Below are 19,682 nucleotides of genomic sequence, written 5' to 3'. Positions count from 1 at the left end.
TCACAGCATGCCGGATCACCTTCATCTCCAATTCCCATGCCATGCGATGGGAACTTGTCGCCTTTGCCGCCACCTCCCCTCCCCATCCTCACAAAGCAAACTGTCCAATTAGAACAGGGTCTCTTTGCTTCCATCTTTGCCGACAGTTAATTAAGATGCGGTTGCTGGCAGCAGTTGACAAATCCCAGGACTGTGTTGTAAAGAGGTGTGTGTGTGTGGCTTTATCCAGCAGGAGAAATGAGGGTGTTGTATCCTAAGGGGACATGCACAGCTGACGTTCAACTCCCTCTCTCTCTCCTCAGGTGTGAGAAGTACATGCAGACGCAGCGAAGAACAGCCACTTTCCCCTCTCTCTTTTGCATCTGGTCTCCTTTCCCACTCCACTTCTTATAAGCATCGCCTCCCCTTGCCTGTTTCCTTGCTCCAAACACTCCCTTGTCTGTTGCCCCAAATCCACCTTACTGGAAACAGCCTGTGAAATAAGTCTACATAGCGATAACTGAAGTCGCATTACTAAAACTCTTCTTCTCTAGATGCCACCCTGATTTCTCTATCTCAAGATCATCCTCACTATTTTGCCAGGACGGCAACAGTTTCTCTCTGGTATAACGTATACTTTTCAAGCTTGCGGCCACTTACCACCAAGGTGTCGTTAGGGCTGGACTAGTGGTTGCCAGTCTGGGGCCCTGTCCATCCCAGAGGGACCCACCCAGGCCAGGAAACTCCCAAAATCCAAGCAACACCATGGCTAAGTGGCCTTTATTCTTCTTTTAGAACTAACTTAGTTGGTCTTTAAGGTGCTACTGGAAGGAATTTTTTTCTTTTATTTTGTTTCTTCTTTTGAGTGTTATGCTTCCTTCAGCAGCACAGAGCTCTGGTGCTGGCTTCCAACTCGGCAGCCGTTCCTGAGACACCTGGCATTGTGTAGTCATCAGTGAGTTTCCTCCTCCCTCCCAATCCCTTTTCCTTTTGTGTTATGTCTGTTATATTTAAACCTGATGGAAGGAGCTGTCTTAAAAGAATCATCTCTGCAAGCCGCTCTGGGGGCCTCTTTTTGTAATTAAAGAGCGGGGTAGCAATGTGTGATATCCAATATAGACCCATTGAAATTAGAAACTTGCATTCATTAATTTCAATGGGAAAACTCTGAATAGGACTAGCATTGGCTTAGAAACAAATATAGTTTAATGAACTCCATGCCCTCTCTAACATACAGTGCTAAAGTTCCCCCAGTGTGACTTTCTATAGAGCTTGTAACCAGGAAAAAACATTCCAGTGGTTCTCTCCATACCATCAGGATTCTTCTGTGTCCACTACATCTATGTTCTTAGTTTACAGTAAAGCACTCCATTTCCCCCAATCTTGGCTCAGAGGTTTCAAGAATTAGTAAATAAACAGCTACACATTGTTCCCTTTTCCAAAGGTCTCTGGCAGGTGAATTCCATACTGCGGCTCTTTGCAGGGATTCAAGCAAGGTTCTCTCCCAACCATAAGGACATAAGGAGAACCCCTCTGGATCAGGCCAATGGCCCATCTAGTTCAGCATCCTAGCAGGACCCAAGCGCATAAAAACCTCTCTGTTCCTACGGCTTCCAGCAACTGGCATTCAGAAGCATTTGTGCCTCTGACTGCGCGTTGGCAGCCCTATTTGGAGAAGCCATTGGGAACCGAACCTGCAACCATCTGCGCGCAAGGCAGATGCTGTACCACTGAGCTAAAGGTAGTGCCGTTGCTGGTTATTAGAAGGAAAAGGAAAAACAAATTTGAGAGTACAGTCTAGCATTAAGCGCTTTTAATATCCACTGATTCCAACAGGAGGGATTTCGACAGCATGTGTTTCAAGTCTCCCCTTCTCCAGCTGCGTTATCACAGATCTTTCAGCACGCTAATCACATGCTGGCTTTCGGAGCCTTGAGCATTTTGGTCTTCCTGACCCCAGACGCTGCCACCACGAGTGGGTCCACCGCGCACTTAGAGATGAGAGGGCATTCGAAAGCTCTCTTCCAGATTGCCTCTGGCTCAGAAGCTTCCTAGGGGGTGGGGGATGGAAGCAGAGGATCTCAGACCAATCTGAGGAATATGAAGGGGCCGAAACACAGCATTGCAAGCTCTTCTCAGATCAGCTCCAGCTTGGGAATTTCCCAGAAAAGGGGGCAGAGGGGGAATCAGAAGGGACATCCCAAGCCAATCTGATAGTTCGGGAAAATGCATTACAAGCCACTTTTAGGATAGCTACATATTCCATCATTTTTCAAGCTTTGCCGCCTAACGATGCAGAATGCCTGGATGATGAGGGAGGGAGAGAAGGAAAGGACAATATTCTTCCCCTCTTCTTTCTTCTGCTCATACCATTTCTGCTCTAGGCATCTTTAGATGGGGCTAGTCAGGGGAGCTGTTGTGGACAAGCAGGGGAGGCCAATAATTCTCCGGCTGAGATTTCAAACTGAGACGGTGAATACATTTGGGGCTTGCAAAGCTCACTTCTTCTTTTTAGGTGATCTTTCACAAGCTCTGCAGCTCGTATCCAAGTCCTGAACTTGGGGGAACTTTGCTGCCACTTCTAATCACATGATATTATAGATTTCCACTTGTCTTTGCATGTAGCAGGAAGATGTAAACACTCTTTCTTCCAGGCTAACCTCACAATGGTGCAAGACGCAGGAAGAGAAATAATAATAATAATATAATAATAATGGCATAATCTATTCCATGAAGAATCTTTGCATCCAGACAAATGATGGTAGCAAATGTTACAGCTTCCAGAAAACCACAAACTTCTTGTGTACTTGAGAGTGTAGGAGATTAAACAAAACAAAACAAAACAAAACAAAACAAAACAAAAACCACTCAAGGAATTCCAAAATGAGAAGCTGATTATACTGATCTGGTTGTCTGCATTGTCCTATAAGAAAAGAAAATGAAAGGCTCGTGTAAAGACAGGGGAGAAATTCCATTAAGTTTGCATTTATAATTCACTCTTTCAAAAAAAAATACCAAAACAGAAACACAGCCATCCTGTGAAATTCTCTGAATTTTTCAGGGTAGATCTCAAAGTAATGTGTACAGAAAGGCATAAAAATGCTGTCCATTGGCTTGAACAACAAGTGTTTAATTTGATTTGCATATACTAGGGTGAAGTATGCATGAAAATGCATTATATTAGGGAAAACCAGTGGGGTTTTTCTGGGGAGACGCAGGTGTACGCATACCCCTAGACATTTTGTGAATCGAAAGTTTGCTCTCATTGAGGGGCAGTATTTCAATATGAGTAGGAAAATGAGAGTACCCCTAAACATTTTTTTTTAAGGAAAAAAGCACTGAAGGAAACTGATTTCCAAAAATGAGTCCATTAGGCAAAACTGCATCCAAAAAAGTGTGCATTAGGAGAAATTCACACAGTTATAAAGAACTAATTAAAACCTTTTTAAAACAATTAAAGCCAGTGATAAGCTAAAAAGTCAGACTAGAACACATGTCAATGTTCTCCATGTCTAGACACACTTGCCTAAAGAAAAATAGTTTTTAGCAGTCACCAAAGAGAGCACACTGAAGGCACTTCCGAAGTGCGGGTTCTGTCACACTAAAATATCAGTTTACTACAAATGAGGGGAAAGCATTATGTGGCACTTGTAATGGTGCCGGGTCTGCAAATTGAAGGGACTGAGTGAATATATATGGGTGAGGTGAACTTTCATGTAAATTGGTCCCAAACTGTTAGACGAGATCAGGTGAGATTGTGTGTGCAAGGTGGGACTAGGTGAGATCGTGTACAGGTTATGTATACTAGGAGAAACCCAGATGAAAACACACACATAAAATTTCCTGCAGGTGAACTGAACTCAAGTATCGAAAAATCTGAAATTGTCAAGATTCATTTGTCCCAAAAACAGGGGTCCCATTTTACCCTTGGCATAGACTCCAGTGGATTAAGGGTCTGTCACAGGCTTCGCGTTTGAGTCGTTCATACAATACAAGCTGCTCTCTTCATCCCCAGGTACCTGATAAGATGAAAACATCTGTTAGGTCCCAACTTATTTATTTATCATGGTTATCTGTAGCTTTTATGGCCCTGGAGAAAGGAGAGGCCCGGAAGACGCACAAAGAGGGAAAACAAAACAAAACTGTTATACAATGAAGTCTTCATGTGACAGGGAACAGCACCATCTCGTGGCTTAAAGAGGCTTGCTTTACTTTCCTCGCCACAGAGTCTACACAAGCCTTAGATGTCTCGGACTACAACTCCCATCAGTCCCAGTCAGCACAACCGAGGGTGATGGGAGTTATAGTCCTAAAAATATCTGGAGGGCAAAAGCTTGTCAAAAGGCTGGTCCAAACCAATATAGTCTGCCTAGAATTGTAGTTGTTATTAGTATGGATAAGAATGGATAATATGAACAATAATCTACATATTTATTCAGTTTTGTTTACTAGATAACCTGCAATATGGACTGAGTTTGGTCATATTTTTGGTAAAGGGAGAATTTTGTATCGGAGCAAATTTATTTAGTTCTTATCCCACCGTTTAACCACAGATGGCTCCCAGAGTGGCTTGCAAGACAGTTACTACCACAACGCACAAAGAAAAAGGAACAGGGAGGGAGGAAGAAAATTAAAACCAATTTCCAAACAGTTGTTCTTATAATAACCAGCTGGCCCAGTTTACGGGCAGAGGTTTAGCAGGAGCACATCCTAAATCTGTCTGTTGCATAATCTAGCATTGCTCCAGATAAGATTTGACTTGCATTACATCAAAGATGGGAACCTGTAGGCCTCCAGATTTTGTTGGACTACAAATTCCATTATCCCTGGTTATCGGCCAGGCTGGCTGGGGCTGATGGGAGTTTGAATCCAGCAACATCTGGAGATTTACAGCTTTCCCCATCCTGTGCTAGATGTCCCATGTTCCAAATACTCAGCAAGACAAAAGATTATTCCACACTTTAGAGCTGTGGATCAAGTCAGCTGAATCAAACTCTGCAAAGACAGAATCCTTCAGGTGTCTGAACCTAGAGGTCTAAATCACTTACTTCCCAGTAAACATTATCCTCAAAGCAGTTTTCATCTGTGGGGTCTCCAAAGAAAGGCAGTTTCAAAATGCCACCTGAAGGAAAGATAACAGAGCACGGAGTTAATGCTATTCTTTTTTATTTTAATTTATATACCGCTTATGTGCCAAAATGGCTTCTAAGCAGTTAACAACTGTGTAATTAAAACACACAGATTATGAAAACAGCTTTAATTAAAAAATAAAAGAGAGCCCCAGTTAAAAAGCATGGCAATTAAAGCAGTTAAAAATAATTAAAGCAATATGACACGCACCTCAGGGCAATATGGTTTTTCATTAGGCCCCTGGCTGCAGTTTGGTGGGGCAGGCCAACTAGGAATCAGGGATGCAGCAGAAATTTGATTCAGTTTGATTGTTGTTTCATTTAAAGGCACACCTGAATTGAAATGCAGCCACCCTTCAGGATTTGCAGTTACCTGAATTTGCCGGTGCAGTTTTTCAATCAATGTTTACAAACATAGAAAACATATGAGGGGAATAGATAGAACTGAATAATATGAGTGAAAATAAAATGTATTTTATTAGGGGATATACTGCTTGCCAAAATGTGTCTATCTGTCAAAACTGAAAGGGGGAAAAAGTGATCATGAGATGAGAAACTCCTCAAGAAACTCAAGAGATGATAGAAACAATGCAACAACAAACAGAGATAAAAGTGGTAAAGAAAATCAAATATTTGGGAATACGGCTAACACCCAAGAATATTGATCTGTTTCAGAATAATTATATACCAGTGTGGAATGGAATAAAAAGAGATCTGGAGGTGTGGGGAAGGATGAAGTTATCATTTTGGGGGAGAATCTCAACGATAAAGATGAGTGAGCTGCCAAAGATGTTATTTTTGTTTCAGACAATTCCTATAAGCAAGGGGGCAGCAATATTTAAAGAATGGCAAAGAGTAATTTTGAGGTATATCTGGCAGGGTAAGAAGCCAAGAATTCAATTTAAGTTATTAATGGATGCGAAAGAAAGAGGGGGCTTCCCTCTGCCAGACCTGAAATTATATTATGAAGCATCATGCCTCTGTTGGTTAAAAGAGTGAATAAAATTGGAAAATGGAGAGTTGTTAGATTTGGAAGGTTTTGACAACAGATTTGTTTGGCACGCATACTTATGGTGTGAAAAGAAGAAAATGCATAAAGGTTTTGAAAACCACATTTTCCGTAGATCTCTTATAGAAATATGGGATAGGTATAAAAACCTATTAGAACCAAAACTTCCTCACTGGCTCTCCCCATTAGAGGTGATGAGTGTTTAAAAAGATCAATATGAGGGGGAGATGGATAACATATGGAGAGTTGATAATTAAAGAAGGAGGGAAATGGAAAATAAAACCACATGAAGAGGTAAAAGAGTATGTATATGATTGGTTGCATTATTATCAGGTTAATGAAATGTTTAACAAGGATGTTAAAGAGTGCGGTTATGTGGAAAAGGATTCAAAATTTCAAATAGAAATACTAAGTAATGATTATAAAATCTTATCAAAAATGTATAAAATGCTGCTGGAATGGTATACAAAAGATGAAGAAGTTAAATCGGTGATGGTACATTGGGCCAGAGATTTTGGATATAATATACAATTTGATGACAGGACAAAATTATGGAATGAAAGATTAAGATATACAGCATGTACTGCGTTAAAGGAAAATGTTATGAAAATGGTATATAGATGGTATATCACACCAGTAAAACTTGCAAAAATGTATAAAACGTGTAATAAGTGTTGGAAGTGTAAAGAAAAAGAAGGGACATTTTTTCATATGTGGTGGGAATGTAAAAAAGTGAAAGGCTTCTGGGAAATGATTTATAATGAATTGAAAAAGATGTTGAAATATACATTTGTTAAGAAACTGGAGGCTTTTCTTTTAGGAATTGTAGGAAATGAAATATGTAAAAAAGACTGTAAACTTTTCCAATACGTAGTAACAGCGGCGAGAATACTCATGGCCCAAAAATGGAAACAGGAATAATTACCGACGGTTGAAGAATGGAGATCGAAATTGACGGACTTTGCAGAACTGGATAAACTAATGGGGAAGATTCGATATTTGCGAGACCAGAAGTTAGTTCACCGAGGACTGGGGAAAATTTACAGATTATCTGAAAAGTATATGTGATGAACAGACAACGTTTGTAGGCTTTCAAGATGTTCTGTGAAAATATGAGGAATATTGTAAAAAAGGGAATAAGATTGGGGAGGTTATATTTCAAAGGTAATATTAAAATTAGAAAATGTGTGAATAAATAAACAAAACGGAAGATTGGCAGAGAAACTGGGGGAAGTAAAAAAAAGAAGATTATGTGATAAATTCTGATATTGGTTATATAAATTTGTATTTGAAAATAAATAAAAATATTATTTAAAAAAAAGAGAGAGAAACTCCTCAAGAAACTAATTTTGGGCCCAAGACTGTTTGATGTGTGACATGTAACAGTAAACTGAATTATTGGAAACATTGTAAATAGGGGGTTTTTTAGGGGGGGGGGAATCATACCCCAACATACCACAAGATGGCGGTGGTGAAACACCACAAAGAACCATGAGGCTAAAATTGTAGGCAGTTGCTGGGAAAAGACAGTAAAGAACTCAGGATGGTGGCGCAGTGTACTTTGAATACCAAGGGAGCAGAAGGACATTTGCCATTGTAGGCCCAGATCAAAGCCTGATCTGACTTAACACAACCTGGGCTCCCTGGGTCACATAAAACAAAGGCCATATAACACGGTCCTGAAAGTCCTACATTGGCTCCCAATACATTTCTGAGCACAGTTCAAAGTGTTGGTGCTCACCTTTAAAGCCCTAAACGGCCTCAGCCCAGTATAGCTGAAGGAGCGTCTCCATCCCCATAATTCAGCCCGGACACTGAGGTCCAGCTCCAAGGGCCTACTGGTAGTTCCCTTGCTGCGAGAAGTGGGGTTACAGGGAACCAGGCAGAGGGCCTTCTTGGTAGTGATGCCCACCCTGTGGAACGCCCTCTCACCAGATGTCAAGGAAATAAACAACTATCTGACATCTGAAGGCAGCCCTGTTTAAGGAAGTTTTTAATGTTTGATGTTTTCTTGTGCTTTTAATATTCTGCTGGGTGCCGCCCAGGGTGGCTGGGGAGTAAATAATAATAATAATAATAATAATAATAATAATAATAATACAGGTGGCATTCCTGTCTGGCAGATCAGAAAGAGACAAAAAGACTATTGTAACGCACAGCCTGAATTCTGAGTCAAAATGGAAAGGCACATTTGAACTCAATCATGACTGGCATTCTCCAGAGTCTTAGGCAGAGGGGTCCTTCCCATCGCTCGCTTCCTGATTCTTCTCACTGCAGATGTCAAGGATTGAACCCTGGGGCCGTCAGTATGCAAAGCTGTGGTTCTACCACGCACCTACGATGGCACCTCCTGCCAAGGCCATGCCCAATGATACAGCGATGCCAGCTGCCTGGAAGCCGCCTTGGACGCTGGGCGTTCTGTGGCTGAAGTCTCCCGTGAAGTCAAAAGCACGGATGAGCCTGTGTGGAAGGGAAGGAACAGGGGAAAGGCGAGTCAGGCTTTCCCACGTGTTCAGAGAGAGCAACCCAAAGTCCTTTCAGAAGCGTCACTGTTTTGCCAAAGCAAAGCCCATACTTTCCTCAGAATTGTGAGCTTTTCTTTAACACGTTACACTTCAATCAGGGCTCAGAAATCCCAGGCCCAGGGCCAAAATGTGGCCCCTTTGGCCTTTTTGCCAGGCCCTTGTGCCACACCCCATACCAGCCCTGTTTTGCACCCAGAATGTTTCGACTTGGCTGAACTGCACCCTTGAACTCTGATAATAAATAATAATAATAATAATAATAATAATAATAATAATAATAATAATAATTTATACCCCGCTCTCCCCAGCCAAGACTGGGCTCAGGGCGGCTAACACCAGGTATAAAAACAATTGATTAAAATACAACTTAAAAACAAGATTAAAATACAACATTAAAATGCAGCCTCATTTCAGTAGAAACTCAAATCAAAAACTTTTGGGGGAATGAAAACGTCAAGTCTTCACCAAGGCCACCTATCCAAACCGGTCCTATGTGGGCCAGAAAAAAGCCAGGGAAGTCCCCAAATAGGAGTTCCATCACAGAAGGAGAAAGGAAAAAGGAAAGAGGGGGAGGTGATCAAATTGATTCCAAGTCAAAGGCCAGGCGGAACAACTGAACAATAATGCCTCTTTGAATCTCAGGAAGGGGGAATGAGAGAGGTGAGTGTGCATCGAAAACTAGCCTGCTGTACTAGGGTGAAATTTGCATTTGTTGCTCTGCCCATATTTGCCTCTGGCCCCGCCCACCACTAGTATGCGGCCCTAGGAAGATTACCCTGAATGGAATGTGGCTCTTGAGTTGAAAAAGTCTTCCAGCTTCTGCTAAGTAACAGGCATTAAAAAAAAATATGCAGGTGGATCACCGCCATAGAGTCAAGTTCTATATCCCCTTCATCCCCCACCCCAAACAAAACACACCACCCTTCAGAGATGCTCACCCTTCCTTCCCGTAGACTCCTTCAGTCGCAGCAGCAGCCGTGACGGCCCCCACAATTCCTCCAATCAGTCCTGGCATCCCATGTAGGTTGTGAATACCGCATGTGTCTTGAATACGCAGCTTGGACTCCAGGAAAGGCTGGCAGGCATGAGGGGAGAGCAAAGCATTTAGAAGCAGAACCTGAAAAACACTGTGCAATGTGGGGTGCTCCTGTTCAACCATGACCCTCTTTAAGAATACTCCATTTCATGGCCGCCACCACACACTGGTTTTCTGTTCCCAAATAGTCAGCCAGTCACTGCTCAGTCAGCTGTTTCAAGGTTCCCTCTCCCTCAGGATGCTTGTCTTTTTTTAAAAAAAAAAATAAAATACAGTGGTACCTCAGGTTACATACGCTTCAGGTTACAGACACTTCAGGTTACAGACTCTGCTAACCCAGAAATAGTACCTGGGGTTAAGAACTTTGCTACAGGATAAGAACAGAAATCGTGCTCTGGCGGCGCGCCGGCAGCAGCAGGAGGCCCCATTAGCTAAAGTGGTGCTTCAGGTTAAGAACAGTTTCAGGTTAAGAACGGACCTCCAGAACGAATTAAGTACTTAACCCAAGGTACCACTGTAATGTTGTGCTTCAGCAAACCTTGAGGTTCCCTCAAGCCTACCAGTACTGCCTGCTTATGGTGAAGATGCTGTTCTGGCTACATAGGGAGTCGTACCTGTCACCCCCCCCTCCAGCTGTTATTGGACTGCAGCTCCCATCATCCCTCACCATTGGTCATTCTGGCCAGGACTGATGGGAGATGTAGTCCAACAACATCTGGGTTCTCCGTGCCTAGAGCAGGGTAGAGGTTAGGCACTAGGAAACCCAGGTTCAGATCCCCACTTGGCTAAGTAGCTCACCGCAGAACTTGGGATCTCTCAGCCTAACCAACCTCGCAGGCTTGTTGTGAGAATCAAATGGAGGGGGAGGAGAGCCATGTATTCTACCTTGAGCTCCCAGAAAAGAAGCCAAGATATAAACATAGTGGAGAAATAAATAGGCCCCATCTGATTGGTCCTAGAACAATAGGATTCAGAATGCAGCAGTCTGATTGGTCCTAGAACAATGCAGCAGTATGATTGGTCCGCAGAAGCCACCCAATTCAGCTCCAGGTGGAAGTGAATCCACAACCTGATTGGCCTACAGGAGAATCCCGGAATTAGCCAATCACGTGCAGCCCATTGTGTAAATAATGTATATAAAGCAGATATTTTGGGGGAACTTTCATTCCTCCTCACCACTATGAGCTGAATAAAGAGCATGAAATCCACTCTCGACTCCGAGTATATTTCACACGCATTGCCGAGGACTCTGGCACATATTATAGATCTACGGTGTGCAGAATATTGGAGATTCCCAATCCACAAGTACAGTTGAAAAGCTGCCATAAAGCATGTAGGACCAAAGGATCGTGTCACTTGTGGGACATTTCACAATATAGTGGCATATTTGGAAGTGCAGGGTCCTTTCATGATAGCCACAGCTATGCTCCCTCACAGCCATGCCCCTTCTACAATTAATATTTGAAATTTGAAATACAGTGGTGCGTCGCAAGACGAAAAGAATCCGTTCCGCGATTCTCTTCGTCTAGCGGTTTTTTCGTCTTGCGAAGCAAGCCCATTGACGGCTTAGCGGATTAGTGCTATTAGCGGCTTAGCGGCTTTTAGCGGCTTTTAGCGGCTTTTAGCGGCTTAGTGGATAAGCGGTTTAAGCAGCTTAGAAAAAGGGGGGGGGAACCCGCAGGAACTCGCAAGACATTTTCGTCTTGCGAAGCAAGCCCATAGGAAATTTGTTTTGCGAAGCACCTCCAAAACGGAAAACTCTTTCGTCTAGCGAGTTTTCCATCTTGCGAGGCATTCGTCATGCGGGGCACCACTGTACTTTATTGTCACTTGTACAACTTGTATATAGTGAGATTACACGAGCTCTCTTAGCCTTAATTCCCCTTGTTTACTGACGCACACCCACCAAACCCGAAAGTCAGTTGCCCTGCTGTTATCTTTTCATTCAGCAGCCTAACAGTCCACGGATAGAAGCTGTTCTTTACCCTGTTGGTGCGACTAATCATGCTTCTATATCTTCTGCCTGAGGGCAGGAGATCAAGAAAGTGCCGGCCACACAAGCTTCTAAACATATACAATAATCTGATAATTGTGTAAAGCCTCAGCGCCTAGGACTTGCCGATCGAAAGGTCGGCGGTTCGAATCCCTGCGGCGGGGTGCGCTCCCGCTGCTCGGTCCCAGCGCCTGCCAACCTAGCAGTTCGAAAGCACCTCCGGGTGCAAGTAGATAAATAGGGACCGCTTACCAGCGGGAAGGTAAACGGCGTTTCCGTGTGCGGCTCTGGCTCGCCAGAGCAGCGATGTCACGCTGGCCACGTGACCCGGAAGTGTCTCCGGACAGCGCTGGCCCCTGGCCTCTTAAGTGAGATGGGCGCACAACCCCAGAGTCTGTCAAGACTGGCCCGTACGGGCAGGGGTACCTTTACCTTTAATAAGGGGTACATTGCAACATAGGAGCCGATTTGTAGGGGCTGAGGTAGTTTTGCCCCCCAAAAATGCATTTTCGAGGGGGCCAGGCCCCCTCAATTTCCAGAGGACATTTGGCTGTGCCCCAGCTATTCAAGAAATTGTATTGCACCCCCTCAGCCAGCTGGAGCTTCCTCACTGCAGTGATCAATGCAGATCTCCATGTGTTGCCTTGAAGCTAGATCTAATATTTTCTAAAAAGACTCAGAAGTGCCCTTACCGTGAAGTAGAAAAACCCAACGGTAGACACAATGCCACAGATAAAACCAACAATGAGGGAGCCATATGCGGTGAGCATCATTTCTGCAGCAGTGCCCACAGCAACACCCCCTGCCAGGGTGGCATTTTGGATGTGGACCTGCACAAAACAGCAAATTCAGTATTCAGTAATAATAATAATAATTTTATTATTTGTACCCTGACTGTCTAGCTGTGTTCACGGAACAACCATAAGGACCACCATTTATAGCACGAGGCTTCCTATTACTGTGGTACAGTTAGGCCAGGAGTGGTGCCCTTCAGACATTTTGGACTCCAACTCCCATCATCCCTGATGGTTGTCCACTGCTGGCTGGGGCTGATGGGAGCTGGAGTCCAGCGACATCTGAAAGACCATGGGTTCCCCATCCCTGTTTTACAAAGGATGGAAGTGAAACTCACATCCCTTATCTCTCACATGCTGGTCCATACAATCTTAGGCTGTGTACATTTATACTTCTGAAGTACAATCAGAGCACCTTTTACCCCTCAGAGAATCCTGGGCCCTGTACTTTACCCCTCGCAGCTACAATTCCTGGCAATTGTTAAAGAAAATTACAGGGCCCAGAATTCTTTGAGGGAAGGAATGTGCTTTAAAGTAGGCATAGCCAAACTTGGCCCTCCAGATGTTTTGGGACTACAACTCCCATCACCCCTAGCTAACAGGACTAGTGGTCAGGGATGATGGGAACTGTAGTCCCAAAACATCTGGAGTTTGCCTTATTCTCCTTCTGTCCCCACTCTTTCTGGAGTCCTGTGGTTATGTCTTCTTCCATCACTCTTCTACAAACTGTTGGAAGCCAACCACACCTTCCCAGCTCATTTGCCAAGCCTCTGCCCTTCTCCTTTCATGGTATCTACCCCTTGTCTCAGTTGCCCTTGTTGTTTGCTAGCACTTGGCTCCTGGACATTTGCAGGTTATCTTCAACTCATTTTTACTCAGAACAGACCCCCTTGAAATTAATGGGCCTAGGTTAGGCCATTAATTTCAATGGGTCTACCCTGACTAAAATTTAATTAGCTATAACCCTATGTTTACTTATGATCACACATATTGTTTGTTTTGCACTCATTGCAGCTGAGATTGGAGCCTTCACAGTCCATGGATCTTCGACAGTCACCTTCGCTGAATTGTTTTCAGTGCCTGCTAAAATGCTGGTGCGTAATATGAAGTCTGGACATGTGGTTTTAATTAGGATAAGTGTTTTATTAGAGCATGGTACGGTTAACGGCAAGGTTGCAGGTTCGATCCCCTATGGGATGACTGCATATTCCTGCATTGCAGGTGTTCAGACTAGATGATCCTCAGGGTCCCTTCTATCTTCACAATTCTATGATAATGGCTTCATTTTATATTTTAATTTCTTTTACATAACTTGATTTCTTATGTTTGTTTCTATGTTTTTAAAATCACCATTTTAGATCGCATTTTGTAAATCCCTAGGAGGTATACCTGTTCTAGCAAGTGACACATAAATGTTGTTAAATACAGTAGAATAAATAAATAAACTGAGGTGTGCCCAGATTGTCAGTAGGGGGTGGGTTCAAGTGCACACTGAGAAACTGAGCTTTGTGCAGTTAAAGTGGATTAAAGTGCTTTGGTGACCTCAAGAAAATCACTTAACGGCAACAACAACAACTTTTGTGGTTAGGGAAGTGTTGGGGGAACACGTTGAAAAGTGTATGATGAACCAATGATTCACGGGATATAAACACTGCATAAGCAAATGGGGATGAATGGTCATTGTCATATATAGCCTACCAGGAAATGAATAAGAATGAAAGCTCAGTCAACACCAGATATGACAATCTAACCCCATGAGCTTTCTTCAAGCAAATCAGAATGACTGCTCAAAGAGCTTGTCATGCACAGGATTCTGAGCAGCTTAAGTAACATAATTCCAGGCCTTGCATCAGGGCTAGCCAACTCCCATCAGACCCAGCTAGTATAGTCAAGGATCGGGGATGATGGAGGTTGCAGTTGGAACAATATCTGGAGGGAGACCACATTGGCTACCCAAGGAATGTGAGAAGGGCTGTAGCTCAATGGCAGAGCACATGTTTGTTCTCCAACTTTGTAGAGTTCAGTTCCCTATCAGGCATTAGAATCATAGTCACAGAATCAAATAATTGTAGAGTTGGAAGGGACCAATATGCTGCCCCTACCGCTTATGGCTGTGGGATGTAGTCCATTGGAGCAGTCAAATGCAACATTCCTTGTTTGCCTAGAGTGGACACAGACAGGGAGATGTTGAACCAGCCAGCTGAACTTCCTGTCCCACCTGGTCTGGAGCATCCTCCCCCTGCATGTGACCAGGTAGGTGGGCGTGACCCTGGCAGACCCCACAAAAGGTCCAGCCATGCAACCATCCTCCTCTTTTGATTCCTTTTCTTCTCTTGGACTGCACTGTTGGCTCTCTGCCAGCAGCACATGGCCCCATCCTTACAAGGGTGTAAGCCACATTGTATCTGTATCTGTAAGCTAAAGCCTGCCCTCAGGGATCCAACTGTGAACTGAATGTGAGTAAACTTCTTATTACTTTTAAAAGAAGCTTCTTGTGTCTTTATTTTTTTTAGGAGGGATAAAAGGGGACTCACCAGGAACAGAACCCAATCTGAACAAAGCCAGATTGGATTGCTTAAGTAAAGAGGTTCAAACAAATTTACCAACTACCTCCCTGCTATATATTGGGGAATGTCACTCTGCTGCTGACTCACAAGCATGATTTAGGAAGGATACTATGAAATCAATATATCCTCTCCTAGTATTTACAACATTCCCACAACAGCACCCATGAAAGGTCTCAATAAATATTTTTCAATAAATATGAGAGGTTGTTTGCTCCTCCTGCTCAGTTCCTGCTTGCACTGACTCAGCCCCTCCTGTGGAGAGAATCAGAACTTATAGGGTTAAGAAGTTCTGAGTGACGTCTCACATTCCTGAGGCGTGGCTGAGGGAGTGGCCTGATTCCACTGCCTGTTTGTCTCCGTTTTCCGAAGGAGACGGTAGCAGCCATGAGCGCTAGAAGTCCAGGGAGAGTCTGAGGAGTTCTGTTTTGTTTAACTGCTTGAATAAACACTGTCAAATAAACACACTAATGACTGGGTGTGTTTGAATCTTCTAAACACCGAGAAGCAACAGCTCCGCTGTGTTTACTCTGCATTCGTGGCGAACGAGGGATCGGAGCAGCAGGAGGCACAGCTAGAGGGAAACGTGCCGGGCTGGAGCCACGCCTAGGCTGAACACACCTCCTCAGACATATCCAGATTTCATTGGATACCAGGATTAGGCACCTACCTACCCTCGCTTCCTTTCTGAAAAGAGGAGACATGCAAAGAGGTTCTCTCTGTGGACAGACGTGGTAGTGACTGGTGCCCATGGGATTTGTTCCACCAGCTTCAAAAGCTTGGTGATCTTGCCCTACATCTGCACTGAAATAATCTCAGGATTAGAAAGACCTCTCTCTGGATCCTTGGAGTGTTGTTGACAGTCTGAGCAGACAATAATGAACTATAGACGGTCTCATTATAATGGAGTTTCCTGCATTCAGTAGTCTATATTCTTATTAAGGGAAAGTGACGCTCCTCCTCTTGCTCTCCAGAACCCAATTCTGTCTACTTGGTTCCATTGATTATCCTTCCGTTCTTTATTTTCCACTGGTGCCAGCTGCATGGCTGAAGAGATAAGCCTTCTCATTTAAAAGGCACACTGAATAGTGGCTTGCCTCTTCAACATTTAGCGGAAAACGTTAGCATTCCCCCCCCCCTTGCTCTTCCATAATGACCATTGGTGGTCCTTGGAAAAGTGGTTTGAAACCACTACACCCACGAATTTTGGAAACCTTTAATTTCCCTGCAACTCCCCCCAAAATAATTACTTGCCAGAGGCGTGTGTGGATCTGCATCTCCCTACAGTTCCTATGAGACCACAAAACACAAGGAGCAAAGAAGGGAGCGTACTTATGCACCCCATGCTAGTGGTGGCAATGTGAAGATCGTCAGTCTTTGCTCACCATGTTCAGCTTGCCTTTCTTCTGCAACAAGCTCGAGAAGGCCACAGTCGTGAGGACACAGGCTGCCAGAGAGCAATAGGTGTTGATGGCAGCTCGGTGTTGGGCATCTCCATGATCAGAAATGGCAGAGTTGAAACTGGGCCAGTACATCCATAGAAATAAGGTGCCTGGAGGAGGAGGAGGGAAGAACTAACTTGCAACATCAGATCAACGGAAGCATCTAGATCAGTGGTTCCCAACTTTTTCGGTATATCAACCCATAAATCCAATTTTACTTGGGTTCATGACCCATTCATTCTTTGTAACATGAATTTTGGGCTGTAGTTCTTCTTTGCCACCAGTGAGTGGTCTCCAAGTGTTAAAATATAAGACTCAAGCCTTGCCAGTAACCATTATCAGTCTCTGAGCTACTTTGGCAGGATTAAGGATGGAGAGAAGGGACATTCTTCTCATTAGCAACTGGGCCCGATCTTCCCTAAGCCTGGACACTCTGCAAGCTGAAGGTGGAAAGCATCAAAAACCAAAGGCAAATCTTACCAATCATAGAGAAGAGATCTGAGTGGTAGACAGAACCCTGCTTATCTTTGGTCTGCTCCAAGTTGGGGCGATACAAAATGGCGGTCACCACTAGCCCAAAATAAGCGCCAAATGTGTGAATGGTCATGGATCCACCAGCATCTTTAACCTGCAGTGATGGGAGAGAACAGGGGTCAGCCTTGGGAAGGAACGGGAGGGTCTCCATGACTGTCCCACAAGCAGCTAGACCACAATGAGAAAATCCCCTCACAGAGCAACAATTCTCAGAGTGGTCTAACAATCCAATTCCTCTTCACAGAGAATTCTGGGAACTATATTTCTGTGAGGGGAATAAGGGCCTCCTAACAACTCTCAGAACCCTTACCAAACTACAACTCCCAGGATTATTTGGCAGAAGCCATGACTGTTAAAAGTGTTTTAAATGTGTGGTGTTTAAAATGCATGCCCTCCAACATGTTCAGGGTGAAAACTGGGATGTGCATCTTCCAGGCTGCGCTCCCAGGCAAGTCACGTGACCAGTGCGAGAGTACACAGCCAAAACACCTCACATTTTGGGGCTCCGTGATCTCATGAGATATCGCGATCTCACTCGTTTTCAGGTGCCATGCTCTCATGTGAGAGAACAGAACCCCCAAATGGGATGTTCCCATTTAATCGGGGCAGTTGAGTGGTATGTAAAACATATGGTGTGAATGTGGCGAATCTTGGCAACAGTGAAAGCTTTCAACAGTGTAGTCAAGGCACCCTCCCCAAGCTCAGGACCACAGCAGAAGTTAAAGGCTTAAAGCTCCCCAACACACACACCCCTTTTGCCAGAGTCCAGATCTAGATTGAGGGAGGCCTGTGCTCACTCACTGTTTAAAACAGGGGTAGGCAACCTAAGGCCCGGGGGCCGGATCTGGCCCAATTGCCTTCTAAATCTGGCCCGCGGACGGTCTGGGAATCAGCATGTTTTTACATGAGTAGAATGTGTCCTTTTATTTAAAATGCATTTCTGGGTTATTTGTGGGACCTGCCTAGTGTTTTTACATGAGTAGAATGTGTGCTTTTATTTAAAATGCATCTCTGGGTTATTTGTGGGGCATAGGAATTCGTTCATTCCCCCCCCCCCCATATAGTCCGGCCTACCACATGGTCTGAGGGACGGTAGACTGGCCCATGGCTGAAAAAGGTTGCCGACGCCTGCTTTAAAACAACTACGATTTGTGCAATTGCTAATCCCATGAATGGTGTTCTGTCCAGTTTGGTTCTGAGCTTGGCACATAAAAACAGCGTTTTGGAGCTGATAAAAGAAGAATGTTATACGCGAAAATATAGGAAACTAATCTGGCTTTCCGTTTATGGAGTGAATTCATTGTAATATTATTTGGTGCAACTGACATGAATTTGGCAAACAAGTAATATTTCCCAGCGCTTGCAACATTGGTGGGCCTGAGTGAAGCCCAAGGCTGTCCTTGCATCCCACACAGTGACAAAAAAATCTATTTTTGAGCTTGCCTCCCTCAGGGCATAGTCCAGTTCCTCTATCTGATGGTCTGAGGAATGTCTTCCTCCGGGGGCCTTTACACACCATTGCCCTACTTGTGCAATCACATTCCACAAGGCCAGGACTGACTCCAGGTTTTTGGATAAGAGACCTGCGGATAAAGCCCCCCAACACCGCCTCCCTCCTTTGTTTTGCCAGACTCCTGATCTAAATTGGGGAAGGCCTGTGCCCACTCCAGTGGCGTAGCGTGGGGGGTGCAGGGGGGGCCGGCCGCACCGGGCGCAACATCTGGGGGTTAGGGTTAGGGGGCACAAATCCACGGGTTAGGGGGCGCAAATCCATGGGTTAGGGGGCGCAAATTACTTGCCTTGCCCCGGGTGCTGACAACCCACGCTACGCCACTGGCCCACTCACCCATTAAAACAACTACTAATGTGCAATTGCTAATCCCATGAGTGGTGTTCTGTTCAGTTTGGTTCTGTCCCTCAAGCAGTTTTCCTTTCATCCCTCCCCTTCCCACACAGGTGGGTTACTTGGCTGGCTGGGCCCCCACTCTTCCCCCTGCTTGTCGCTCTGCTCCATCTGCACTACACATTTAAAGCAGTATCATACACAGTCATAGCTTCCCCCAAAGAATCCTGGGAAATGTAGCTGGTTAAGGGTGCTGAGAGTTGGAAGGAAATCCCCTATTGCCAGGATAATAATAATAATAATAATAATAATAATAATAATAATTTATTTGTACCCCGCCCATCTGGCTGGGTTTCCCCAGCCACTCTGGGTGGCTTACACAGAGACCAAAAATACACTAAAATGTCACACATTAAAAACTTCCCTGAACAGGGCTGCCTTAAGATGTCTTCTGAATGTCAGGTAGTTGTTTATCGCTTTGACATCTGATGGGAGGGCGTTCCACAGGGCGGGCGCCGCCACCAAGAAGGCCCTCTGCCTGGTTCCCTGTAGCTTTGCTTCTCGCAATGAGGGAACTGCCAGAAGGGCCTTGGAGCTGGACCTCAGTGTCTGGGCAGAATGATGGGGGTGGAGACGCTCCTTCAGGTATACTGGGCCGAGGCCGTTTAGGGCTTTAAAGGTCAGCACCAACACTTTGAATTGTGCTCGGAAGTGTACTGGGAGCCAATGCAGATCTCTCAGAACTGTCAGCAGCTCCCGGCTGATTGCCCAGGAAGGTATAAAGACAAGGAAGTGCTTCATACAGTCCTTTTTTATTTCATATTTTACAGAGAG

The 19,682-nt window shown here is 44.5% G+C and overlaps 1 protein-coding gene across 1 annotated transcript in view; it reads right to left on the bottom strand.

The window, feature by feature from the left end:
- Positions 1-1,770: 1,770 nt before the first annotated feature.
- RHCG (Rh family C glycoprotein) overlaps positions 1,771-19,682 on the bottom strand; it is a 36,761-nt gene continuing 18,849 nt past the window's right edge. The window contains exons 4-11 of the mRNA XM_079954330.1: positions 16,952-17,099; positions 16,415-16,581; positions 12,364-12,501; positions 9,581-9,717; positions 8,453-8,577; positions 5,028-5,101; positions 3,905-3,998; positions 1,771-2,902 (exon numbers count right to left, since the gene is read on the bottom strand). Coding sequence (XP_079810456.1) covers positions 3,927-3,998; positions 5,028-5,101; positions 8,453-8,577; positions 9,581-9,717; positions 12,364-12,501; positions 16,415-16,581; positions 16,952-17,099 — 861 coding nt within the window. The 3' untranslated portion in view covers positions 1,771-2,902; positions 3,905-3,926. The remainder of the gene's footprint in view (positions 2,903-3,904; positions 3,999-5,027; positions 5,102-8,452; positions 8,578-9,580; positions 9,718-12,363; positions 12,502-16,414; positions 16,582-16,951; positions 17,100-19,682) is intronic.

Source organism: Podarcis cretensis (genome assembly GCF_951804945.1).
Source record: "Podarcis cretensis genome assembly, chromosome: 14".
NCBI lineage: Eukaryota > Metazoa > Chordata > Lepidosauria > Squamata > Lacertidae > Podarcis > Podarcis cretensis.
Note: the sequence above shows the minus strand (reverse complement) of the source record. Positions and strands in the feature narration are given on the sequence as shown.